This window comes from Neodiprion virginianus, chromosome 4, assembly GCF_021901495.1.
Source record: "Neodiprion virginianus isolate iyNeoVirg1 chromosome 4, iyNeoVirg1.1, whole genome shotgun sequence".
NCBI classification, from domain to species: Eukaryota; Metazoa; Arthropoda; class Insecta; order Hymenoptera; family Diprionidae; genus Neodiprion; species Neodiprion virginianus.
In genome coordinates, this window is record NC_060880.1 from 28,253,166 (window position 1) to 28,280,649 (window position 27,484).

At 38.7% G+C, this 27,484-nt stretch overlaps 2 protein-coding genes across 12 annotated transcripts; one reads left to right on the forward strand and one right to left on the reverse strand.

The window, feature by feature from the left end:
- Positions 1-1,928: 1,928 nt before the first annotated feature.
- On the forward strand, positions 1,929-24,321 carry LOC124303486 (ecdysone 20-monooxygenase). Of its 6 annotated transcripts, none has more exons than XM_046760741.1 (11): positions 1,929-2,061; positions 13,886-14,023; positions 14,134-14,274; positions 14,396-14,594; positions 14,749-14,942; positions 16,106-16,301; positions 19,279-19,441; positions 19,561-19,727; positions 20,893-20,971; positions 21,813-22,010; positions 22,215-24,321. In XM_046760741.1, the coding sequence occupies exons 2-11, from the start codon at positions 13,906-13,908 to the stop codon at positions 22,329-22,331; spliced, it is 1,572 nt and encodes a 523-aa protein (XP_046616697.1). In that variant the 5' UTR covers positions 1,929-2,061; positions 13,886-13,905; the 3' UTR covers positions 22,332-24,321. The 6 variants fall into 6 exon arrangements, with proteins under 6 accessions (XP_046616697.1, XP_046616695.1, XP_046616698.1 ...); XM_046760739.1 differs by lacking the exon at positions 1,929-2,061 and adding an exon at positions 2,982-3,209; XM_046760742.1 differs by lacking the exon at positions 1,929-2,061 and adding an exon at positions 2,982-3,163.
- Positions 23,547-27,329, reverse strand: LOC124303489 (PRKC apoptosis WT1 regulator protein-like). 6 transcript variants are annotated; one of them, XM_046760750.1, is made up of 8 exons: positions 27,311-27,329; positions 26,667-26,815; positions 26,071-26,212; positions 25,619-25,715; positions 25,400-25,507; positions 25,163-25,203; positions 24,917-25,067; positions 23,547-24,845 (listed from the first exon to the last, which is right to left on the reverse strand). In XM_046760750.1, the coding sequence occupies exons 2-8, from the start codon at positions 26,800-26,802 to the stop codon at positions 24,648-24,650; spliced, it is 873 nt and encodes a 290-aa protein (XP_046616706.1). In that variant the 5' UTR covers positions 26,803-26,815; positions 27,311-27,329; the 3' UTR covers positions 23,547-24,647. The 6 variants fall into 6 exon arrangements, with proteins under 6 accessions (XP_046616706.1, XP_046616705.1, XP_046616704.1 ...); XM_046760749.1 differs by lacking the exon at positions 27,311-27,329 and adding an exon at positions 27,211-27,304; XM_046760748.1 differs by lacking the exon at positions 27,311-27,329 and adding an exon at positions 27,103-27,304.
- Between the last annotated feature and the right edge of the window lie 155 nt (positions 27,330-27,484).

Sequence of the window (27,484 nt, forward strand, 5' to 3'; positions counted from 1 at the left end):
CGTCATCCACGCATCGATATGATATACATACGTACGTCATCTGCTTGTCGACGTCCGTTTGGTACTTCGTTTAAGATCGCCCACCGCTAATTAGCGTCGTTCGTTTAGTTAATTAGTCATTCGGAGCGGGGATTCTGGTATGGGTGTGACTCGTGAGGTTATATCGCGGTATGAGGCTTATCGAATCTCAATTTGAAATTAGGTAATAATCATATATATACGCTCATCTAGGATGATCTTTTCGTTTGTTCCTTTCGCAACGCGATTATTTCGGCGGCGTGTTTTTTCAGTCTCGCGATCAGTCCGTCCGTCGAGCGGTATCCAGACTCCGGCCCTTTCGAGACCCTGCATTACGTCATCTACGGACGAATTCTTGGCCCGGTGTATAACGGTTTTGTTACAGCACGAATCGATCGGTTATACCTACCACACGTGTATCTTTTTTCGTGGAAATTTTTTTCTGCCCGTGAAATCAATTTTCATATACCGATGTATGATAATTGTCGCTTAACCCTGAGAAATTCCGATGATCTACGAGATTCCGTTACTGACGTCATCTGTTTTGGTGTGATATTGAAAGACTCATCGATATATATATATGTACCTGTAAAATATATATGATGTAATTCTCGAACAACAAAATACAATTGAACCATTCTGGAAACATAGAGACAGTAATAAAAACAGTTACGATAGCTCAGAAAAAATCGTTGACAACGTTTAATATACGGGTCGAACAGATTCTCCTGGTCAAACCAGTCGTCGTAGCAGTAGTCGAAGGTGGAGTCAAACTACAGGCAGGCAGGTAGGCAAGTATTTACGTACATATGACTTGTGAATGGGGATCATTGAAAAAGTTGATCAAGCTTCTTATGTCGAGTCGATTAAAAATTTCAGATTAAAATATGCGTTCAACAATAACGCATCTTCCCTTCAACCGTTTCAGTTCGTCCGCGACGCGTGTCGAATCGTTTCCTGTGTGGATTTTCGCTTTCGATCTGAATAAATAAATAAATAAACAAATCGAAAGAAACTGTACGTTGACTTTGCAACCAATCCGTTAAACGATACTTGTTTTCAAATGCGTACCGAAGTGTGACGGGGTGAGACCCCTTGCCCTCTCGAATGACCTTCGTCGGACCAACATTGTCTTGTTGTGTGATTAAACTCCGTCGTCGTTACCCGGTCTGATCTACAGTCTGGCACAAAGGTGCCGGGGATGAGGCCTTAGGTCTACTCTAATCCAGATCCTTCGCTATTGAAGAGGGTTGCTAGTGGCCGAAGCACGAGAGGACAATACTCTAGATTTAGGACAACGGGGCGAGGAGGGAATGAGAAACGGGAAATGGGAACGAGAACGAGAACGAGAACGAGAGAGGAACGAAAACAAACGACCGTCTAGACTTGGCGCTTATACCGCTCACATAATGAAGACTTAATCGCTCTACGACCTTCGGAGTGGTCAGCTTCCTCTTACAATTGGTAAGACCATTGAGACGTCTACGGAGGTAGAATCGCGCCGGTTCTTGCACACCCGATTCTCAGGCAGCTCTTCCTTCTCGTTGATATAACAGAGTAGAGAATCCCTGCACCGTGTGCAGATACTTGCTGCCGATGTCCGCATATAACGGTTCACCGTTCGTTCGGTACCTGTACTCTCTGCATGGATGAAATTTCAACAACTTTTAGCAGCGAAAATTCCACGTTTTATTATCCGACACCCGTTCACCGTTGATTATACATCGCGAACTTGAGACGCGACCGGCTCGTTTTATCCCGCCTTCTCTGTATCGTAGGCAGTCGCAGTACGTTCAATCCAAGTGCGACAGTTGAAACCAGAGTGCGTGGCGGCAAAGCTCCGCGGAACTGCTGCAGATCTGTATTCCTTCTTTTCGGTTCATTCTCAAGCCTCGGGGGGCGATCTCCCCGTGGTGTGATCGTTTCTCCTTTCGAGTATTTTCTTGTGTCTGGATCGCACCTGGAGTAAAAAATTTTCGAGACCAATTAGTAAGCTTCGAGACGCGATGCCAGGGGCGTCATAGGCTGCCGATGTGATAAAAGGTAAGACCTCCGTGATTACCTATACCCACTTGTTCCGCGCAAAGTTGAAGGTCAAGGAGGTTGAACTGTTAATCGTTTTGCCGATTGAAGAATCTTCAAGCGACGTGATGATTATGGGGTAGTTTACCGTAGCCGTTACCGGATTTATTACTTCAAATTGTACAGTTTAGACCACCTCGGTATAATCATTATCGAAAATGATATTGAATAAAAAATCTGAACACGCATTGACAGACCGTACTTGACTATCGCACGAATGGATAAAAAAAAAAATATATAAAAAATAAATAAAACACACACGCTTTCATGGCAAAGGTGTATCGATTCACCGGTTTCGCAATGTCGTCGGGTACTGCTAAAAAGTTCGACACGATGCAATGCAATCGTCAAGCTTGAGGAGATGTATATGAATATTCAACAAAGTACGGCACCGTGCACGTGGTCGCAGATAAATCGGGAATAATCCGTTTCGTAAGTGATGTTTTTGTGGATTATAAAAAATCGTTTATCACGTACGCGTGACATTGAAACCGCGCATGGTGCGGCGTTGTGTCACCTTATAGGTATAACACTTCATCGCTTAATGTAATCATATTAATCACGTCTATTTTTAAATTCGCTAAAAAAAAAGGCTATCGAATGATAATACGCGGTCCGAGCGAACGCGTTTATCCTAATTCTCATACGTGTAAAGTCAAGCGAACTCCGAGTTTTCGGCACGTTTGTTGCAGATTGGTATAATGGGAGGGAGAGATAAAGAATCTCCGGGATTTTGGATATGTTTAATGGCGCACAAGGGCAACACGCGCGGTGTAATAACGTCGTAATTCCACCTAACAACAAGTTCCACCCCCTCTCGTTACATCCTACTTGTCTCATGTCCCCGTTTCTCTTCCCTTCCGTCGCTGGCACTTTCCGCGTATTCTTACCCCCGCATATAGTCGTCCCTGGGTCGCGACCCGATCACCACCTTCGCCTTCACGCCGACGTAACCGTCACTCCGTCATTCCATCGCGACGCTCGCACCTTCGGTTATATGGAGATCGTGGACCGTTAAATACGAGGATAGATCCGCACTTCGGTGTAAGAAATAGCGGCCAAAGTGAGAGATTTTTTCAAACATCGTACGTGCTCGTGTAACCGTCAAGGTATGTGAAGACATTTGATGCCAGTATTTACTGTTACAGTCTTGTAATTATTTGTTTCGTTCTTCGTATTAAACAATTATCAAATGTTCGAAAAAAATAATACATGATTGTGAATTTGTCATCGCGATTGAATTGTTTAAACATCGTAACAACTTCTTGCGAAATTGTAGATATCTTGTGATTGAGTTTGACATTTTTTTTTATCGTAATTATAAGTTCAAAGTTTTTCGGAGTGCGGTTGATTGCGATATCGGTTCAAAAGTTAGAAGTCCTGTCGAAGAACTTACAACTGCGTTAAGCGTGCTGCCAACATTTTCTACTGTCTTGAACCCCACATTTCTTACATATCCGACAAATTAAACGGTACGTACCTACGTGCAAGTTTTACTTCTATCGGGCAAATTTCGTTTGTTGGCTGTAAGCTGTTTCGGAGTCGAGTACATTCTATGTCTGATTCATCGCGTAGATGATCTTTCATTCAAAAAACGTGAAAACTAATGAATCGTTGATTACGGAAATGTCAGTTTGTCTGACGGTTCATCTTGTACAATTAACAATCATGGGCGCGAAAAGCAGGTGTCCATATCGCACGACTTGACAACCTTGCGCAACATATAAATAATCCTGTTTACGTCGAAGACGCGAAACATAAATTACTTCTATAGAATATCGTTAGGTCTTCGAAAAAGAAAAAAAGTAAACAAGAGGACTTCTCGAAACCTTGGAATACAAATATTATTCTCGTGAACGGTTATTCGATGTTAAAAGTTGAAATATTTTTCGCTTTATCGTTTATGAAAACACACATCTACTCCGATATTTTCATTCACCTGATTAGAATGATATGAAAATAGAAAATTCAATCTTGGTATTCTAAAAGTTGGTTGAAATTTACTAGAGGTCTCCGTAATCGACTTGGGTTTATAATAATATAAAAATATGACTTCAGTTTTTGTTGCCTATTTTTTGTACTCGGTAAAAATCAACATGTTTTAAATGCCTTCACATTCCTGACGTGACGGCGTGTCATGTATATATATATGTATAATATTATATACACACACACGTATATGTATACATATATATATATATATATTATATATTATATACAGATATGATTACATAACTTGAATATTTTTCATAGGAGAAAGGCTGCAGTCAGTTAACTGTTTTTTCGTATACCTATAACGAAGCGTTTCTTTTATCGACCTGCACGCCGAACGGATCTCGGGTCTTGAGTTTATTTGGTACATATACGCTTATCGCGTGTATCGAGAGATGAAAGTGTACAAAATTTGTCTTTGCACGATCCTCTTTCTCAATCAACAGATATTTTTAAGCCCGATCGCCTGCGACTCTAACGCTACAATCGTTTTTAAGGTTATACTTTGAGTTTTTGTCTATCTAGTTATAAGCCACTTGCGACTAACATTGAATAGACTTTCCAATAAGACTATACGATGACGACAACGGAGCACGTAGTTTTGATATCACGTTTTCGACTTAAATATTTGTGAACCGCCGATAAAATAACAGTGAATGAAAAAAGGAGAAGACCAGTGTTATCATCGATGTTTCCGGTACGTAAAAACGAGTTATCTCGAGTACACATAAGCATATGTCTATGCGTCGAATCTACGGTAATCAAAGAAGCTGCGAGATGGTAACAAGTTGCAGCTTAATGTCGGCACCGAGAGAGTAAGTAGCGGAAATTGGCTCTCCCGGTTATCACGATCACGCTCATCGTCGTCATCATCATCTTCATCATCATCATCATCATCATCATCACGATCATCGTCGTCGTCGTCGTCGTCGTGGAGAAAGAGAGCCCCTCCCAAGTTCATCGCTGTGTATCGATCACTGCTGCCCGCCACATCGTGCGTCGAGGAAGCGGTATTTCACTCTATCATAGAAGTCTTGTCACTGTTTTGCTTGGTCCGATTGTCGGTGGTCCCTCGGGAGGCCGAGTAGTCGGGTAGAGCCTATGCTGCTTCGCGTCTTGAGTACGTAGTGAGACGCCCAGGAGACGAGTAGACGCAGCCAGGAAAGCGGGGAAACAGTTAGCCAGCCGTCGCAGATCCTCGTTCCTCTTCTGCACACCGGTACACCTTCTTCTTCTTTTTCTTCTTCTTCTTCTTCCTCATTTTTTTTTTCTTCTCGTTCATCTTTTTTTTCTTCATCCTCATCTTCCTTCACTTCACCTTCTCCTTCTTCTTCTTCTGCTTATTCATTCGCATGTACATACGTCGCGATCCCGGATGCGTCCGCGGTTATCACCGCGTCCCGGTAGCACGGGGACAACAACCGGTACACGTGGGCAATACGCCTCTCCCTTCATATATCTATACATACCATACACGCTATTCTGCAGTATGCCATGACGTAACGTTTAATTGCCTTGAACCCTGTAATACGCGAGACCGGCGGGTGGTGCACACACTGCTTTTTTACTCTGTACAACATACATGTATAATATAAGTTGTAACACCGTCGCGTTCGCATTCGAGTCTTGGATTTCGTTATCAAAGTCGTGCCCCGCGTCTATAATTCCTCAACCAATTGTATAATGCGATAATTAACGGAGTCAATCGGTTCGTTTCCTGAAAGACTAAAACCTCCCAGCTTATTCGGCGAATTTAACATATTGCTGCAATTTTTTTCGTCCCCTGCTCAGTGTTGGCTCGAGGTCTCCCGTCAGATCGTTTTTTTGTTTTTTTTTTTCTTCACACACGTAGCTACGTGAAAACTACAAACACACGCGCAAACGCAAACAAACCGCGTGCGCGAGGAGGAACGGAAAAAAAAAAAAAAAAAAACAACAGGGGGGAGAGAAAAGAAACTGCAGGGATTTGCGAGGACGCCGGTTGTTATCAGCGCGCACGCCGTACGTCTACCGATAGGTTCTGTAACAATAACGTGTGCCCCGTTCTACGTTATACGGCGTCGAGGAGAGGACGAGGAGAACGTCGATTAGGTTGTGACGACGCGTCAAGTCCCGCCTGAGTCGAGCCACGCGAGCCAACCGAGTTACTTCTTGATGGTCCGGTGAAATTTTTCAAAAGTTAGCATTGTGTTTGCGTACACATTTAGGTATACGTATGTGCCTACATACGTATATATGTGTATGTATCCATGCGTACGGTACGCACATATATACCCGTGGGTCCGCTCATCTAAGTTAATACACCACGCGACGCCGAGGACGCCGATGCCTGGGACACCCGCGACGCCTTCCCCAACTCTACCGGATATCGCAAATGTCACGAAACAACTAACTCCCGCTGGAAGACTCGCGGTTCCGGGACGTTCAGGATTTATACACCCCCCGGAAGATACGGGGCATGGAATCCTTCGCCTAGTGGTTCCCTCGCTACCCGGTTTCATGCTTATCCTTAATCTTTTCGCCTGGATTGCGGTTTGGTTTTTACCCAAGAACTTTTGCATCCTTTGCCGCGGTGAGTATGATCATACGCACAGATATATGGTAGAAATTGAGACAAAAAAAACAAAAAAAACAAAAAAAAAAAACGAAAAACTATATCGTTTATTTACACCGTCTTCCGCAAGTGAGATCCTTACTGTTGAAAAATGTGTTTTTATCTCTTCCTACGTTGTTGGATCGAGTTTCTTTGATCAGTTTCTTTTTCATTCGTCAACGGGTAGCGTCGCTTTCTCGCGTATCTCCGGTTTAAGGACCTTGAGGGAAGTCCAGGGCTGATCTTGCCGGATGGTCAAGGACGTCCGGAGCGTTTCGCGTCAAGGGTGCGCCGCTCTCGAGGCGTTTAAAAGCGTCCTAGCGTCGGGCCGATCGTACGGGTTGACAAATGGGTCGGGGGTCGAGATATAAACCAATTATATATAATACATTCCTTTTTATTGACGGACGACGCCGGGCTTCGTCTACGTGTGTACACATTTTATGCACAACACACGCACGTTCACAATGTGTATAATTTATGTGAATGAGAAAAATCGGTGTTTGTTGGACTCGGATGACAGATACGAAACGATCGTCGAGGCCTTATCGAACTTCTCTATTATACAAACAATTTATAATATCCCACATTGCAGACTCGGCTCGTTACTTGGTTACACATTGGTGCACTATTTACATTAACAAACATGAGAAACCTGCGGTGTCACATGCGTCGTGGTGCATGGTTCAAAATCCATGATGTCATTTATGCTATACGTACATATATATGTACGCACACTCACACGTGTATAATGTAATGACCGGCGCCTCTTTAACGACCCGGGCAAATGATCGTTGCACACGGTGCGTATATTCGTATTATATATTTACGCATGACCGAAATTAACGCATTGCTGTGATTCAATCCCGTTTATTATTCAAACACTTTCTTTCTTCGGATCAGTGTAATATCGTTCTCCGCTATCTCCACTCGTCCGGATTTGTTCCTTAAAGGACGTTTCATGCTTGGCGAGTTGACGTACCACGTAAGCTCGGTGTACAAACACGCACCTTTTAACCACACAGGGTTACCTGAGTTACGCCTTTCCATACTGCGTGACCCATATTTACTTGGTATGGAATTCATTTCTATACTTGTGTATATTTTTTCTTTCGCTCGGCGTACTTATGGTACAATTCGCTTTGTACCTGACAATTACAATACCGCTTGGTGGTTACATGCGCAAAATTGCTCAACAGAGCTTCACCATGACAATGAACCGCCTTCGCTGATGCGCTTTGTAACTTACACCTTATTGCAGCTAGTTTCAGGTTTTATGAAATATCGATAACAGACACACCTTACTTATATGCATAAAACGATTCATCTTCATCCGTAGTTGGAAATCGGGAGAGCTTATCAATCCCGCTCATTCTGGATGGTCGCGTTTCTCTATACGTGGAGGATGGTTAATCATGTTTTACTCCGCAGACGCACTGCGTACTTTTGCCCCGTGTAATCCATATTTCCAACGACTTCTCATATTGTGGTGATTGATGAGCCTCGTGTTATTTTATAGACACCGTTTGAAAAATCATTCTAGTTACTAGCTGTTGTACATTGGGATAAAACTGACAAAAAAAGAAAAAACTTGAAATCACGAAGGCTGATAATCAGGCAGAGTACAACGAATGCCCAAATTGAAACCAGAAGTCACTTGTAGTAAAGAAAATAATACAATTAGCGCAACATCGAATCTATTATTCTAACCTACATCATACCTGTATGGATTTTAAATGATTTGAATGATCTGATCAGTCTGTTCGAAGAATGGTTTTTGCCCGTTTTTGTCTGTAGAAACTTGTACTATCGTCGAACATGATCGTGTAGTTTTACCTGAAAGCTTTGCGAAACATGTTACATTTTCAGACACGGAAAAATGTTTTCTTTTTATTCCAAGGTTACCATTCTTTCGGAGAGAAAATTAAAGATCACTTCTTTAGGTACTTAAGGTCGGGTTTGACTTGGATATTTGGAAGAGTAACTTTTGACATCACTTCAAAGTATTTATGTGTAAATTATATAAAACCGTTCCGCACGTGTAAGACCTCGGTCTTTTTTTTTTTAAAGCGGTCGATGTTCGGTCGAATCGGTTTTTGCATCGGTGTGTGTGGCAATTAAGTGTGTTTCAATATGCTGTAATCATTCGTACAGATAACATAAACTCAGGAGAACCATTTATCCTTGACTAATAATGATTAATATGGATGGAATATACAATAGTAGTAGAAGAAAAAAAGAAATTTACAAGCTGCGTATGTTTATTGATTTACAATCACGTACTGATATATGTACGTACTTATTGTGTACATTTTAATCACAATTGATACAGCATCCTCATTGTATGATAGCAAGTATTGAACTGTTATACTACAATGTAGTACATATTTCACATTCTTATTTTGTACATGCACAATTGTATATTATTGTAGCTTATAATCAAAAGGCAACTTGATTCAGTAATTTACGTTGATTAAAGTTTTTATATTCATCCACCATAATTCTCATAAACATTTATATCGAGGAGACGTGTACTCTGAATTAAATTCTGTAGAAATTGAAAGGTTAGACATACTTGTCTAAAGCCCGTCCATTAATCATCGTATTGAGTTTCTCTAGTGCTCGAATTGCCTGGAAGGCATGTTCAAGCGTAGCTGCCCTTAAATGAATTTAACGAATCAAACTTATTGTTAAGGATAAATACAGGTGGGCCTAGAGATGTACCGAATGTGCGACAATTCACGTATCCTAATTAAAATCTTACGTTAATTGAAAAAGAAAAATGATAATCGATGATATAAACGGTGAAAATATTGTGAAAAATTTGTCCACGTCTTCGCGGATAACTTGTATGAGATATTTGCAGAAAATGAATTGTGAGAATTGATCTGGCGTGGAACTCGAACCGAGTAGTTTCTCATAAAATTTCATCATGTGGCGTAATTTATGCATGGGAATGATTCAGAGAGCCGGACGCATTGTCTTGATGCGGAGCCGAGGAGCGAGAATTCGTCGAAGTGTCAATTATTCTTGACCACAAACTCAATGCCCAATCAAGTAGGTACAGAAGCAAACGACGCGTTGATACATTAAAACGTCGACGTTCATCGTCAGCCCCGCGCTCCGACGATTTGATTCACTGTAACGCACATGGCAGTCCCAGTCTTTATACTGGACGCTCGCTTTAATGCTCTCTATTTTCTCTTCTCACTCATCTCTCCGCTCTCTTTACTCTGATCTTCTCGTGTCACTCTTAGCTCGACGTATTTTACGCTTATATAATCTTGAGTGCATCATGCGCATGGTGCGGTGTAAGGACGAGATTCACGCACCCTTCGTACAGCGCTAACAGCCCTCTTTCGTTTATGTTATTAGTTCGTACGGTATGAGTGAAAATTCGTTACGTTATAGTCGGTAAGGAAAATTTGGTACGCCTCCAGAATAAATGTCAGTCATATCTTATCTTCGGCTGTGACGTTGTAGAAATATTACAAAATTTCGCAAGATTTTCACGAAAGAATTAAAGCTGCGGAGAGGGATTATTTTCACTCGAGATAACATTGTGTGTTAAACCATATATTTCTCACCTTTTATTAAGTATAAACAGGTATACCTACACTGTTACACCTGTCGCGTATATATTAATTTAACGTTGAATTATACATCCGTAATTTTTATTCATCGAATCTGTGTTCTCGGTTTTTACGCATATTTTGACTTGTACTTTTTTTTTTCTTCTGGAAGATCCACTGATTTATTTATTTCCCGGAAGAAAGTGTACACAATAAGCAATCGCGTCACTTAAACCTAACTTGCGTGTTAGTACATATGCTGTCACATGTTGATCTACATGAATTGTAACTTGTAATTTTTTTTAAACGCTTCTTAGAATCATATTTTTTTTTACCTGAGTATAGTCTGCTCTCGGCGGTCTGATCACATATGACATATCACTTCCGCATATAACATAGCCGTTTGTAGGTTACACGTGCGTCTGCTTCGACATGTTACACACCTAATTTGCATATGTAATATGTGGAAAGTATTAAAGAACTGATTGAAAAAATTTATATCATGCAATCGCAGCGTGGGAAAATCTCAATTTCACCTTATTCTATAGGCAGGGACAACGTACAATCATTAATATATCTCAATATTAATGTTTCCTGTAATTATGGAAAATTTTTTCCAGTCGAATAATGGCAATTTTTTCAAAACGATTATCAAAGGAATTGAAAATTACAGCCCCTGAGGTAATTTTATGGCCGTTAGATATTTATAAATATACAGTGTCACATGTTCGATACGTAACAACCGTGCTACGCTATGCTAATAAAGTGACGTCGATATCATCATGATCATTAATAGTGGGTCATAACTATGTGTGATCGAGACCTAAACACGAGTTCTTGCAGCTGTTTCGAAGTCGGAAGTCAGGTCGTGTAGCGAATGTATTCAATTATGAGTCTAAGATATGCAGCTGCGGAGTAAAACTAAATTAATAAGTCCATGAATAGGTATGTTTCCTTTTCACCTAACGTCAGTTCAATATAAGATAAAAGGATCAAGCGTTAATGAAGTATGTGATCGAGTACATGGACAATAGTTATACTCTCCATTTCTGACTTCGAGCTGGAGTTATCGATGAGATCATTAAATTGAATAGTGTTCTATAAGAACGGTTAATCGGGGCGAAAGTTATGTGTGCGATTCAAATTCTATGCAATCAACCACTTTACGATGTACGATCTTTCGACTTTGGTTATTAAGAAGTTAAGCACAGTGACCCGGAAAAGTTCTGTACAGTCAGATAAGTCGAGGCTTTCGTTCGCGTTGCTATTCGGATACCGAAGCTTCGATGGAAATAGAAAGCTCCACATTCTGCAAGAACTTTTTCGTGTAACTGTACATTCGCCTAGCCTGCGAGATCGGGATGTAAAAAGCTGTGCATATAGCCCGCTGTTGCACGATCTAACGAGCGAACCTTTTTCCGACTATCATTACATACTTTCACTATGTTATTTCTGTAGTACCAGATAGTACAACAAGCATCGGGTTTAACGCATGCGATGTTAACATACGTCTGGAATTGCAAGGGTCAGCACAATAGTAGGGTAATCACTATGTTTTGCAGTGGCTTTCAAAGCTTACAGTCCGCGGAATTCGTCAATTTTTCCGCAGTATGTTCATTCATACAGCAGCACGCTGAATCCCCAAATTCCGAATTTACCCCACTTTTCACTAACAAGTTCTGTGCTCCGCTCACTTTAATCAAAGACGAAAATTATCCGACCCGTGAAAGAGATTCGGACACGTTAATTGAATTTGTCGGTGTTCGGTCCGTACAGATTAAAAGCTGATGAAACATTTGTTCGCGATGCGAAAATCTTGAGCTTTTCCGTAACAATCGAGCCTCTGCGCGCGCCACGCGGTTTGAAATCCACTGCGACGTTGGTAGCAGACATAAATCTTATCGCCCGCCAAGCTTACACCACATTATATACATATGTTCACATAACGAAATTAAAATGAAACGCTACGAACTGTTTCATGCACGTCTCATTTATGCATCAGTTGAGGCGTCTTGAGGCTCTTAATAATGGCTATAACTTCGTTCGCAAAGCTAGCAGATGTTACGATTCACACTGTGCCTGCATAACCGCGAAAACAGCAACAATGTGCGTTTTACTTGAATACTTTGTTACGTTTAGATTCGTAATTTCGCGATAAAAGTTCGGCACGGATTCATAAAATACACCGCGGTATAAATTGCAGGAAAATATCGCCAACAAAAATTGGAGATCCGGGCGCAGGTTGAGTCGTGTAGTTTAATATTTTATACCGTATTGTCGAAAACAGATATCCGAATACCATAAATTTAAGTTTTTCACAACCGCATATCTTGGCCTGTTGCTGCGAAATGCAGTCTGTGGAGTTTATCTCCTCTAAAGCATGTCCAAAGTAGCAAGATCTTGGCCGTAATTCTCGCATACAGTGTGTAGCGCCGATTCTACGCATGTTTCAACGTTTATTTTTTTAAACTATCAGAACAATGCGGAGAATTGCGCGAATATTGTTTCATCCATTGTGTAATGGAATTGATGTAATTGAAATGCCGCCGCTCTGTAGTGACGATAACTGATTGTGAGGGAGAAGTTTGAACAAAGTAATATGAAATTCGTCGAAGAGGTTATGTTTTGCAAAGTGTTTCAGTATACTTCGTGATTATTTTGTTATCCATTGTGTGCATGTTTTCATATTGGATATCGAGTGAAGTTTATGAAAAAATATTTCTGTTTTTCGATTTTACTTGTAGAATATTAATTACTATATCTTCTTTTAATTTGAAAATCGATTACTCAAAATCATCTATCGTTCGACTGTAGTAGAAAATAATTATAGACTACAACTTTCCACTATTTGCTTTACAGTACTTTATTCATAGTGTGAAGCAAGGTTCGTGCAATAGATAACATTGTTTGAGACGTTTCGGTCGACCTATTGAAATACGGTTTTAACAATACAAACAAAAATGTAAGAAATTGTGCAAACACGATTTGACTCTCAAAGTTTTTAACAAAATTTAACGGAACTTGTACAAGTCTGCCGTCTGGTTTCCGTCGAATCCACGAAACACGTAACTCACCGGTTTCAAATTTAAATTCCCAACTAGCTGACGTCCATCTTGAACCGGATAGAGTTGTTTTTTGATCTAGAATATGTGGGCAAACACATTTATTTTTCGTTCAATTAAAAAACGATTATTATTAATTACCATGTATAACTTGCAGTTGTATATAATTGAGGGGAATAACAAAAATTACCGATGGGAAGAAAATGTTGAGAGCTATTACAATAATATTGCGAGTGTTTGCCTCATAACTGCGTATATTTCTGGGGTCCGTGTCGCTATACGTTTGTAGGCACATGTATTATATACTATACGTACACACCTACATGGTAGAGAATTCGATTTATATGTGCAGTCAGAGACCAAAGATATCTGTTAGTATCTACAAGGCTCTATCGCTTAACAAAAAAGAAAAACGTGCACTGGTACGCGTCTCACAGTATGTTATATACTGCCTGAAGCTGCAGTCTCCGTCTCATACGCGCTATGTTGATAGATTCGTTTCTATATAATGTGGTAAAAGACGGAACGCTGGGCATTATCGCGGTATAATAACCCGAGTGTTTTAGGTCTCGTGTCCCAATTCGGCATGGTACTGTCTGGAGCTTGGTTCGAGGTTGTCGCATTTTTTGCCGTTCTATTACTCGCCACGAGATGCAGACCCACGTGGTGGTTTTCCACAGGAAGTTCAATGCCAACGAGTCCCGGTAAGAATACCAGAGATTACGATCGGCGACATAGAGAGGCTTGCCCGTATAATTCGTTAATTATTAACAACCATGTGTTTCAATCGCAACGCCAACATTTCTTGTTGCAGTTTCGTCGCCGGAAGGGCTGAAACGACGCAAGACTCTGCGAGATGTACCAGGACCAATCGGCCTCCCTGTTCTCGGCACGAGATGGATATACACGTTTCTCGGTAGTTATCGCATGAGCAAAATACACGACGCGTACAAAGGTAAGGTTTTCGATCGCTGCTTCATTCGCGAAAATGCCCGTTTCATTTTATAAATCAACTTGCTGACGAACGCTCGACCAACGACGGAAAGTCAAATGAGGAATGTTTCATTCAAGAACAGACCTGCATCGCCGTTACGGAAGCGTATGCAAGGAGGAGGCGCTATGGAATTGGCCTGTGGTTTCGGTATTCGCGAAAAAGGACATCGAGGCGATTCTAAGACGAAGTTCTCGCTATCCCCTCCGACCTCCGTCCGAAGTTATTTCGTACTATCGCCAATCTAGACCGGATCGGTACACGAATCTTGGACTCGTAAACGAGTGAGTTTAACCGCGTATCGCAAACAAATACGTAAATATCGAAATGAAACTCGCGAATCCCGCAAGTATTATTGGCGACGGATTTGAGGGCGAAAATCTCAACGATGACTCTGAATATTTATTATACGTTGAATTTTTCCAACGCTACGAACAGGCAGGGGGAAGTTTGGCACAAATTACGGAGCGCTCTCACTCCGGAGTTAATGAGTGCAACAACGGTCCTTGGCTTCCTTCCGGCGTTGAATCAAGTCACCGATGAATTCGTTAATCTTATACGTCAGCAGAAGGATACGAAGCACAACTGTGTCACGGGATTTGAAGAACTCGCCTACAGGTTGGGTCTCGAAAGTGAGTTTTTTAATTTTTTTTTTTTTTTCGTAGCTTGAAATATTTATAATTTTTTTACACCCCGTAACATAGCTTTACCCGCACCGAAAACAAGAAGCCAGTAGCATCTCTGGTGACGGTTGACGATGACATTGCGCTTGCAGTGTTCAGTTTTACTATGGAGCTTGACTTTTCTTATTTTCTATTTTGTTTTTCTTTTTCCTTTTCTTTTCACCCAACGTACATGGTTTCATGTTATATTTTCTTTTGGTAAATATTGTTGCGAATCGTACGATTTGATTCGGAGCCTTTGAAAGTATTTTACCCTAAACACGTATCTCGTAAATTACAAGTAAATATACACTCTTTTGTCACTTGGTAATGATAATATTTGCAATATTGCGGGAAGAAAAAAAATTCACTACGAAATATTCTCGAGTGTAATCGAAAATATTACTTATTTATTTTTGGAGGTATAATTCAATCTACCGGAATTCGGTAAACATGCATGTGGAAATTTTCTGAAATTTAACAGGTTCGGGAAACGATTGTTTTATCATGACACTCTCGTGTTTTACACGTTGTAAACAACAATGAAATCGGTGGTTCATTTTACCCGGGAATAATAATGGCACTGTGCGCGGATAATTTTCACTTGACGCGAGCCAATTTTATCCGCTGTCGCCAAGAAAGATATCAGTATGCGTTAATACAGAGATATAATCACTGGGAACAGGTTGATTCCTGTATGATAATATCATCGATGGCATCGTCATCGTGGGACGAATGTTCGTAAACATCGCGGTAGTCCTTTATTTTGCTTGAAAATTTTTACCTGATGTTATACTTATTATTATTAGTATTTTTAAACCCATACACTATCTCGTATGTATAAAAATACCTCCTGCCAACCTGTCGCGAATATCAGACTTGACGGGCACAATAGAGACCGCCGCGGTGAAAATAAGCAAAAAAATATAAAAGACCCAAAAAAAGAAACGAAATACACGAGAGAAAATGGCGAGCGAAGGAAAGGGAAATATGTGAGAAACAAGGATCGGTTATAGTCGGGTTTGTTCGATGGTACGAAACTCCGGCTAAAGCCTGATATTTTATATTATTTGCATAGTCTTGGTTCGAAAAGAGAAAAACATCGGGACGACGTATCCCCTCGTTTTTTGCAGGTACGTGTACCCTGATTCTGGGACGACGTCTGGGATTTCTTGAGCCAGATACCGGAGCCTTGACAGCTAGGCTGGCTGACGCAGTTCGCATTCACTTCCGGGCATCGCGGGATGCTTTTTACGGCCTCCCTTTGTGGAAGCTAGTCGCTACCAAAGCATATGCCGAGTTGGTTAGCAGCGAGGATGCCATTTACGAGTAAGTAGAACCATTTTTCAGGCATTTTTCCTCCTTGTTTGCAGGAAAACTTTTATTTTATATACCTACCGCATCGAAGCTTTATCGAAGGAAGAATTTCTATCCGGCTGTTGCTGTCTGCGACTGTTCTAGCCAATTGTGCACACTTGGCAACAAATACACACACACACATATATATATATATATATATATATATATATGCATATTCGGTGACAATGCCGAAAGAATATAGCTTTTGATCTACAAATATTATTATTGTACGTGTGTCATAAGATTAACAAGCGTGTTTAGCGCAAATGGCTTATCGTGCATATTTTTATCTTCCTATGAACCGTGACGAGCAAGTATATAATTTGTTTCCACAGCATTTTATTACAATATGTGATATTTCGTTCTTTACGGCGATAGGAGAGCGGCGAGGGTCTTGCGGAAACTAAGCGTTAGTCAATTAGTTAATTAAATAATGCCTGAGATTTGTTGTTATACACATGCATGTACGTACGTATACGCATGTGCATTGTGTATATATTTATACACCACTCGCGCTGTAGTGGCTCTTCAGTTTATTGCAACGCAAACATACTTACATATATAGGATATAAGGTACATACTAGGATATGAATAACCGCGGTGTACGGGCAGCGTTTTACGTAACAGTGACTTACTTGATAACAGATCTTATGCACGTTTACGATGTAGCAAAATTTGTTTATGGTTTAATTATATGCGTGTGAGGATCGCGTTCGCATATGCATACCTATGGATATATATATACACACACATATACATACATATGTCCGTATATGACATCGAGCATAATCGACGTGTCGAAGCTCATATGTAGAAACATATATACACACTACATAAGCGGACCGAGAGCTCCTCGAGAGTTACGTGAATTAGCGTTTTTCGAGGTACAACAACCTCTCACCGGGCAACAACCTCCCATCTCCTCACAATTGCAATCTGCATGCGTATGTATGGGTGGGTGTTCAGGTAGGTGGTGTGCCTATACCTTTATATTCACGTACAACTCGGATTGTATTCAAGCACAATCAATACCCAGGCAATTCTTCCGCAAATTTTTCCTCCTCTCACTGTCGTTATTCTTTTCTTTTTTTTTTTTCGCCAATCCTTCGGAGCATGTTCTTGTTTTATGAGTCCGTTATACCTCTTACGTATTAAATTGTCTGTGAGCCTGTCATGCTTACAAACTTACTCGTCATGGCACAAATAACATATATTATACCCTAGATACGCTTCGAAAAGTACAGAAAAATGCAGAAAAATATTGAAAAACGTTCGTTTGAATATCGAGGAAAATGTTTTCACACGTTGGACAGAATCGGTAAAGTTTAAGTATATATACATGAAATATGCATTCATGTACCTCGTAGACTTGAAGAACATTTGCGTAAAAGAAAGAAATATTGAATAAAATTAAAATTCTCGTAGTTCAGATTTTGGCTCGTAAGGCTAAAGCAGTTTATAATACAGTGAAATACATTTGAGCATGCGTTTTGTTGGTGGGCAAGGAAAGTTTTATCTCATCCGACCGGAAGATCTGCCTAACCGAAAAGTAAACATCTTATAGCGAAGAAAGAAATATACACATGTTTCAATTAACAGTTCGACAGTGAACAATTAATTATTAAGAAATGGTGGTGGAATTCCTCCAAGAAATTACGTTAAGCGTGATGTCATTTTTTTTCCTTTTAATCCAGGAAGGTTATTTTGAAACTTTGACTCTTGGAAAATATTGTTTATTGTACCGATCCTAATATATTTTTTTGGTGCGCTAATACTTATTTATATCATCCGCATGTAGCACCTATAACACAGGTCAACGGAAAAAAAATTTTCACTAAGATGCAATGGACTTTATCGTTATTAACTTTCAACTGGTGTAAAATTGCTGGCACCTCGGGGTCGTTGAAGACCCCATTCACAAATTGCTTGCTGCAACGAAGCAATTTAACAGTTTGACTTGAATTTTTTTTGGGAACTCACCTTGATATTCACTAAAGTGTCTTACAAGACAAAAAAGGCGGCAAAAATAATTTTTAATTATCGACATTAAGAGTTAAAAAATCAGCTGGATACAGTCGAGATGTAGTACTCGTAACAAAAATTTAGGTTCATTCTGTCAGCCGAAAAAAACGTATTTATTTTGAAAAATGAAACCAAAACTTGGAGATGAAAAAAAATTTGAAACACTCGATGCTGACTTTGTCTGCTAATAAATCTGTAAAAACAGTTGAAATAATTCTGAGCAAAACACACTTCTCTTGGGGTCGCTGATGACCCCCGTCTGCTTTGCAACACTGCTACAGCAAGACTGACGTACTTAGACTTACCTGAATGACGCTCGAGGGAAGCGGTGCATGTCATCTCTCAACAAATGGCGCTATAAGTCACGTTTTCAAACTTTCAAATTAGGAAAATCTCAATTAAAACCCATCCCCAGGTCACGAAAGACCCCAAGACGCCAACTAAAGGTTAACGTTATCAGGGGCAGTAAAATGAGGGTAGATCAAGTTTGGGGTTTGACACGAGAAAGTTCATACAAAAATAGAATAGTACGACAAATATTCATCTTTAAACTTTTTTTATCACTTCTTTCACATTCGTAGTGTAAAGTTAAAACTGAAGTTTGTTTAGTTGTTGTTTACAATAAATGTTTGAAAAAACAGGTTATTCTTCATAAAATCCGAAACATCGTTCTGGTTTGTACAAAAACCAACTTTATCTGATAAAATTATTATTTCATTTATTAGTAACGTGGACTAAATTAAAATTTGACATCTAGAACCCAGATTCAAAATCCGTGTTGACCGGTGTAATATTCCTTGTATTCTCTGCCTGTTATCGTCTTTAATATGTAACTGCATTATTTTGATACCTTAATGCTTATGCCGATTTGCTAATTACAAGGTACCTTGTAAAACGTGATATTTATTCTGTGATTAACGCGTAGCACGATATCGGAACTACTGGATAACACATCGTCGGATCAGCTAGATGACGCGAACGACGATTCGGTCGAAGCTGTTTTCAAATCCATACTGCGTGACAAGAATTTGGACATGCGGGATAAGAAAGCTGCGATTGTAGATTTTATTGCCGCTGGTATTCACACAGTAAGTTATCCACCGTTTACTATATCTACGTAATATACGTATAAGCATGTACACATAAGGAATAATAATTCCGGCCGCCGGTTAATATGCGTAATTTGATTTTCTTCTGTGTCATTCAGCTTGGTAACACTCTCGTCTTTCTTATCGATCTGATCGGACGCCACAAAGAAGTACAGAGGTGTCTTCACGAGGAAGTATCCGCCCTTGCACCACCCGGATGTAGTCTTGCCGCGGAAGATTTGCGCGACGCCAAGTATCTGCGTGCTTGCATTTTCGAGGCGTACAGGTAATTCTAAAATCTACATTATGCAAACATTTATTGTATTGTATCATCTACCGAGATTATATTATTATGCCCGGATGTTATCTGATTTCGAGGAATTACGACGAGAAAGCAGAAACGACAGTTTTTGAAGTATTTAAAAATAGCTGACTGACGCACGCATATATGTATATCTTATAATCCTCGATTTCTCAGGAATTTTTATGATATTCTTATCGCCTCCAATCTTTTATATAAGAGGGAAAAAAGTGAGGAAAAAAAAAAAATAAACAAAGTAAATAAATAACCCGTTTAATGTCATGAGTGAACAAGATCTTTTGCGCGGGGGTATAGGTACAATATATAAGTCGAAAACATTTTAGAATTGTGTGGTTGGAAAAATTTTCAAAAATTTTTTTCAGAAAGCTCGGACTTATTGACACATTTTATACTTGTATCATTTTTTGAAAAGAATGAAAGCTCTTGAAGATAGAGCCAGTTGAAAAAAGTCTGTTTCGAAAAAGTTGAAAAATCGGAAAATTCACAAAATCGACACAGGTGGCCTAATCGAAAAATGGCCGAACACGTGTTCTTTTTTTTCGATAGACGAATTGAGAAAAAAATTTTACACCAGGATCGGCGTCGGTGACCTTCACCGATTAGGTGAAATGGTGTGGAATACCTCATATATTCTAATACCAATCGGCAATAAATTGCCAAAACTTTCAAGAATGAACTTGAACGCTTAAAATTCGTGCGAAGGCCGTATACGTATATACATCACAACAATGTACATTCGCGTATCTCGTTATGCACGATTCTAATTGTATATATTATTAGTACATATATGTATGTATACTGCACGTTCATCACTTTTGATAATTAACTCCATCGCATGTGTGCGAGGATTGGTAATTCTGCAATGAGATTTCCCTCGACGTCTGCAGACATCATACGTGTGCTGCTGTCGCGGTTTACATTGATTACGCTGATTTATTTATATTACATTATCTAAATTGAAACGATTTTTTTCTCTTCGTCAATGTCACCCGAATTCAGGAGGAAAAATAAAACAACTTGAAAATAATTTGCTGTTCCGAAACGTAACCGTATATTTTTAAGACATGTAACAGGTATAATAACATTATTTGTATCCGGTGACACCACAGCTGGTTTTTTATTGTCACAGAGTTCTACCAACAACACCGTGCATAGCCCGCATACTTGAAGAGCCTATGGAATTGGGAGGATATGATATCAAATCTGGCGTAAGACTATACGTGATATAATTATAATTACATGATACTTAAAATGATTTCAATTTTTAATCTAAATATATGTACCTCGTAAATATAACGAGTGTATGTCGACTTTTAAATTCTTTTTTTTTTTTGTTTGATAACTGACGGATATGCATTATATAACAAGCTGCTTATAAAATCATTGTCATATAGTTGATTCACAGGGTGTTCTATGAAAATCTGCCAAGATAGTCGCGTCATTGTTTGCTGCAGAGACTCTGGTCTTACGATAGAAGCGTTGAAACGGTTCGAAATATTCAACGTTAGAATATACCCAGAAAATTTTCAGTTGCAATACTGTATTTGTTTTCTTTTGTTTGTACTAATTAATACCAAATTGGAAAAAAAGTCCACTTATCTCTTGTCTGTAAAGATATTTTCATATTCTGCTCACTCAAAATTCGACGACATGACTATCGAGAAGATTGTTGGAATCGTTACGGTTTCTTAACAAAAGTGATAATGAAAATTTGATAAAGTCGGTAAGCCATGTATTTTTGCGAAAAAATACATGGCTTACCGACAATCACACAGACGTGGATGTTATAGTAAATTCTTGCGACAGTTGCTTTTCTTTTTTATCAAGTATTAGTTATTCGTACAGGAAGAACAATAGTAACTAACAGCGAAACCTGATAAAAGACCCGATCAGAAAATTTCACTTCAGTCACAAAAGTGATAGGAAAAATCGGAGTGTAGAAAAACTTATTTTTATGTAAACCCTGACGAATAACGTTCGTAGAACACCGTGCATATTGTTTTTATCGAGGTTCCTTCATCGAAAGGTTTAATCCTTTTCTCCCGTTAGACCGTAGTTCTGTGTCAGACGTGGATCGCGGGTCTGGAAGAAGAGAATTTCCGAGATGCCGACAAATTTATGCCAGAACGATGGCTCAAAACTGTTGTTCCTCATTCGCCCCTTCTCGTTGCCCCGTTTGGATCCGGTCGACGAATATGTCCTGGAAAGCGTTTCGTGGATCAGGCTCTTCAATTGATACTAGCTCAGGTATAGATATTAATTCATACTCATTCTCGGTACGATCGATTATTTGTGTACGAAAGTGCCCATGGCTTGGAATTATTGAACTCGGAATAGGAAGAATAAGAATTTGATCGTGACATAATTACAGGGAATTTTTGCAACAACAAATATAGATGTAAAAATGTTTTGTGATTTTTAATTCCGTAATTTTGATGATTCATGTTTCAGATGGTTCGAGAATTTAACATTAGCGTTACCGAAGATCTAGAATTGCAGTTTGAATTTATAATTGCACCGAAACCACCGGTGAAAATTTGTTTTGAGGATCGTTTGATTGCGAATTGAATTATTACTGATGTAATAATTGAATAAAGTTATTTATCTGTATTACTCGTGGTTACAGAAGGCAGGAGGATCATGCAGAGGATAACTAATTGTACATATGCGATATGTGTATTTTAGATTAATATTTTTTCAATTTTTATCGAACATTCGGTTTTCTGTTCGTGCTGTAGATTCGTGTTACATACGTATTCATAAATATTCTGTGCGTTCAAATTACTGATAGCGATATATGTACGATACAGGTATAATTTAAATTCAACTCGATTGAATTATATAGATCGATATGATAATGTATTTTTTAAGGAATCGCGATACCGAGATTTGTATTTCTGTATAATTTATACACAAAGGTGAGACCCGGCATGTTTTGTTGCAAACGAATACAAGATCATATGTTTAATTATTGCAGCATATTACATACTCACACAATCTGCGATTGATAATATTCAAAGTATGCTATATATGACTGTAGTTTCCGACTCATCGAGTGTATTTTTGAACAAACTATTTCACGATATATGTATACATTAAAATAATGTTTTGTGGTATTAGCGTACTATCGGTTGTAAATTTTGTTATTTATTTAACGTTGTTTGTGTAATTCACTGACGATAATGTGTAGCAACTATAGTTATTGTTCTCAATCGTTCGCGAATAACCGTATGATTTAGCATGTGAAGAAATTAGCTAGTCGTACCTTGTTAAGTATACATGATGGTCAGGAGTATTTTATGTCTGTTTTATTTTCGTTCATCAATAAATGAAAACGAATTAAGTTTGATCCTCATACTTACGATCTGTTTCTATCAATATTACCAATTTACAAGCTTCAAAAATTCGATTTATAAATACACCTCAACTAGAGTTGCGCTTGTAATTAAAGCGTTATTATTTTCATTGAGCCCTTTAATCCACCAAACCAAACCACCAAAACCCCCAAACATCTTTATAAATTATCATCGATGCGTTTTGAAAAAAGTTCATCCCGTTAGTGTCGTCTAATGCATAAGCAATAAATAGAAAAAATTATTATATATAAATTAGGTAGTCAGTTTGATACACAGAAGACCCTGTCCACTAAAAAAATTTTAGATAGGCATCAGGTATTGTGGTTAAGACCATGTAAAAATAACTTAGGACATCAGCATATCGAAAATATTTTTCGATCGTCGGACCAATGTTTCTGGTATAAATATTGGTTTCTAAATAAGGATGTTAAGGTTGTGCCATATTATATTGGAAAAATAATAAGAATGTATGGTATATTTATATTTATACGTCGTTAGTTGATCTAACATTGCAGTCGATTGTATAAAAAACATAGGTATAATGTGTCTGCGATGACTCTGTTTATACATGATTTGGTAAAGACAAAAAAACCAGAGAAGAACGAAGAAGAATAAAACACTTCCGTTTAGAAATTCGAGCTTCGTATTATGAAATGACATCAGTACCTAATAATAAAACCTGAGGGTATAATAAGAATGGGCTCATGTAACAGCACTTGCTGTTAATCAAGAAATAAGTATTTCTTTCGGTTCTAACGCAGTGCAGTTTATTTTATTATGCAATATTGTTACTCAAAACTATATCTAATATTATGCATATTAATGATATTTGAAAGTTGCCTCATGTATAATGTGAAAATCACTTGAACGTATAATCAATTATAATATTGCACTTTTCAATGTATCGTCAGACGTTTTTTGGCACGATTTTAAATGAATATATTTTAATATTTTTGTGTCAATTCATAAGCTGCCTATACAAGCTGCAGAGAATAACATTTTTATCGAAAAATCCACCCGCATGGGCAACATTTTACACGGTTAAAAATAACAGTTTCAGGAAAGTACACCAACATAAATTTCTTAGTAAATATTGGGTACCCTATGTGACTTGTAGGAGACACAATTTATCAAGTTACAGTTTTTTTCTTTTCACACGATAACTAATGAATAAAGCATGCGTATCGAAGCAAGCTGACAGTTCGAATCCGAAAAAAGTGATAACATTAACGGATATAAATTTCGACTATGCTAAAATAGCAAAAATAGGCGAATCTTTGATAAAATTTAGTGTGAAAATGCATGTCTAACAGATTATTGTAAGCTTTGCTATTGCGTCCGCGCCTAATACTCTTATATGTATAATAGAATATGTTTACAAGTGTGCTGTACATCACTTTTTCTATAGGAATCATTTATCAGAGAATACATTTTTAGGAATTAAGTGGGTAGTCCAGAATCGATATTTTAACTCTTGTTATCGTTCTTTCTGGCATGGATGTAAGAAAGTTTGATTAACGAAGAGTAACTAGTTACTAGCGAGAGTAGCCATTGCTCTTATCAATGCAGTATTCTCTTCTCTGAGACGTTGCCTTTCTAGTGCCATTTCGTTTTGCTGATGGGTCAAGCGAGCTTCAAGAGCCGTGATTTTACGGTCTCTCTCCTCCAGGAGAGACAAGAGTCGTCTGTTCTCTTTCTGAGCAAGCTCAACCAGCTGTAAGAAACCCTATTTGTTACTAGTTTTATTAAAAATCCGATTTACATCGACATTATGTACGATCTTCAATTATTTTTTACCAATTTGTCCCCGGTTGAAGTAGGCGTTTTGGGTTTACTCGTTGTCGGTGAGGTTTGCACTTCGTTCTGATTACCTTGATCTGATTGGTTTACGCTGTCTGATTGGTTTAGGGAATCGAATTCTTCGTCATCAGCTTCGAGATCAGAGTGGCTAAACAAATGAATTGAACGAAAAGCAAGGATATCAGTAAGCATCAAAGTGAATCTAGATGCAACCTTTTTCGAATTACATTCGTTATTCCTCACCTTTTATCTCGTCTCTGCGTGTAAGTCTTAACTGCCTTTTCCTGAAAATAGTAAAAATAAAAAAAAATTAGAGTACAGTTTCCAAGTTTTGACTTTACTGAACTCGGACTGTGACAATCTTTGTAGTATTATTATGAGAATTAAATCACACATAATTTCAGTTACATCTTCTATACTAAAAACATTCTAGTTCATTTTTACGCTGGTAAACAAAAGTCGATCACCCCTGAAACTTACCTCTACAAGTTCTTGATCGAGAAATTCATTGTGATGGGTATTTTGCTTGGTTTCGGGACAAGTTCCGCCGATCTCTTCCTCATCTTCACCAGTGCTTCCGCCTGTACTCTGAAAAATACAGATTTCACTTTCTAAAACCGTATATTAAGTCAGGAAAATGTCGGCATCACACAATGTGATTATTAAAATACTTGATCACCAATTACTGTAACATCCTACCTCGGTCGATGGCAAATGCACAACTCCAGTGCTGCGTCGTTTTTCTCTTAACTTTCTTCTGTCTCGTTGTTGTTTACCTTTGTTTATGTGTGTTGGTCTAGATAGTAAACGAAATATGACAATATGATAATTATACGTAAGATGCTCGTTTGAAATTTAAGGTTTTTACACACTTTCATTTTCAGCAGTTTTTATTCACACTTTTAAGTCTGTAAGATGACAATTTGTGTAATTGTGCGCTCGGCTACCTTCTATGCTCATTTATCTTTCATGTAAAGGGGTAATCCGTAAATAAATAAAATAAAATAATACCGTCCATTATCTATTATTTAACAGTAACTTGAAAACTAAAATATGAAGTAAACAGAACCTTCGCTTAATATCAATACTTTTGGCTATCTTTCTTATCTCAAATTCTTAACAATTATGAAACTGTAGTGATATTAACCTACCGATTGGTCAGGCGTTTATCTTGTTTTCTCATAATTGGTTTATTTTGTTGATTGTCATGTTCCGGTAAAATAACACAATTGGAGCCTAAGTCGCATATCTCCTCGACGTCTCCTGCAGCCTCTGAAACCGGTAATGTTGTAACTGTAAAATAAGCGCTGCTGGGAACAATTTCGTTTGGAGATTGTAGTTAGTGATTGATGAGAAATTAACGTCTCTAATTACATGTGATAAGAGAGTCTGTACTCTTGATAGTGATATTCACTGGGTTGTACTTTGACGACCGGCGTTGATAATATTTTTTTTATGTATGAAAGTTCTGAGTAACGGAATGTTTCAATTTTGGTTGCATAAAAAAATTTAGGACATTCAAGGCCTCGCTGGGAACTATTTTAAATTGATAGAAGTTTCTGAAGGTTTGCAAAACTTCAGGCAAACGGTTTGACGGATTTGATCACGATGACGTTTTTACTAGCTGATTTGGTACTCGAATGTTGGTATAGCTGTGGGTGACGCATGACTCATTCACGATTACAGATCGATAAGTGAAATCGTATTAGACTAATAGGAAATGATATGGAAAAAAGTGAATACTGACTTTGATAATTGCTCAAGGCAGCGTCGCCAGTTCTGGGTGGGACGACACGGGCTCGAGCCGTTCTGATTCTGGATCGCCGGGATGTAAGTTCAAAGTCGTTCTCGAAGTCTTCCTGGCTAACAGAACTGGATGCCATACCAGCGATGTCGCTGCAAAGAAAACAACACAGGTTTTGTGGTTGACTGAAATAATGGTATAGACATGTAAGAATAGCTCGTTATCGTTACCAGGTTATGAAAATAAAATTTCTTACAAAAAATGCCTGGACATCTCTCTGATACCCTAGTCCGGTTAGTAATTAAACAACGGTGCGAGAAGCTGTGTGAATGATTTATTATATCAACAGTAAAAAATGGTGCAGTTAAAATAGCCGACAACTTAGAAAATTCATTAACTATTAGTTTAGACGTGTAAAACTTTCGGAGAACGAACACACCCCGTTTTATTCCCGTTTCTTTTCTTCCTATTTAGACCGGTGTTACCCTACCAAGTCGGCATACCGCATACCGATTCAAACCAACCAAATGCCAAATAATGGCTTTACCTCACAACAAATAACTTTCGAGTGTGCAATACTTATGAGTCATGTATGTCACTGTTAAGTTATTCGAATGACAGCTGTCACCAGCCAACCATTCGCTCACCTTTACTACAGCCATAGACCTACAAACGAGTATGATATCCAACAACAAGGTTAAAATGACGTGTATTGATTTGCTTTCCATGGTTCATCCCTGAACCACAGAGGCAGCACGTGCTGCCGATATCCATTTATTTACAGTGTCGTGCCAAGCAAGTGGAGGGGCAACGAAGAGAGC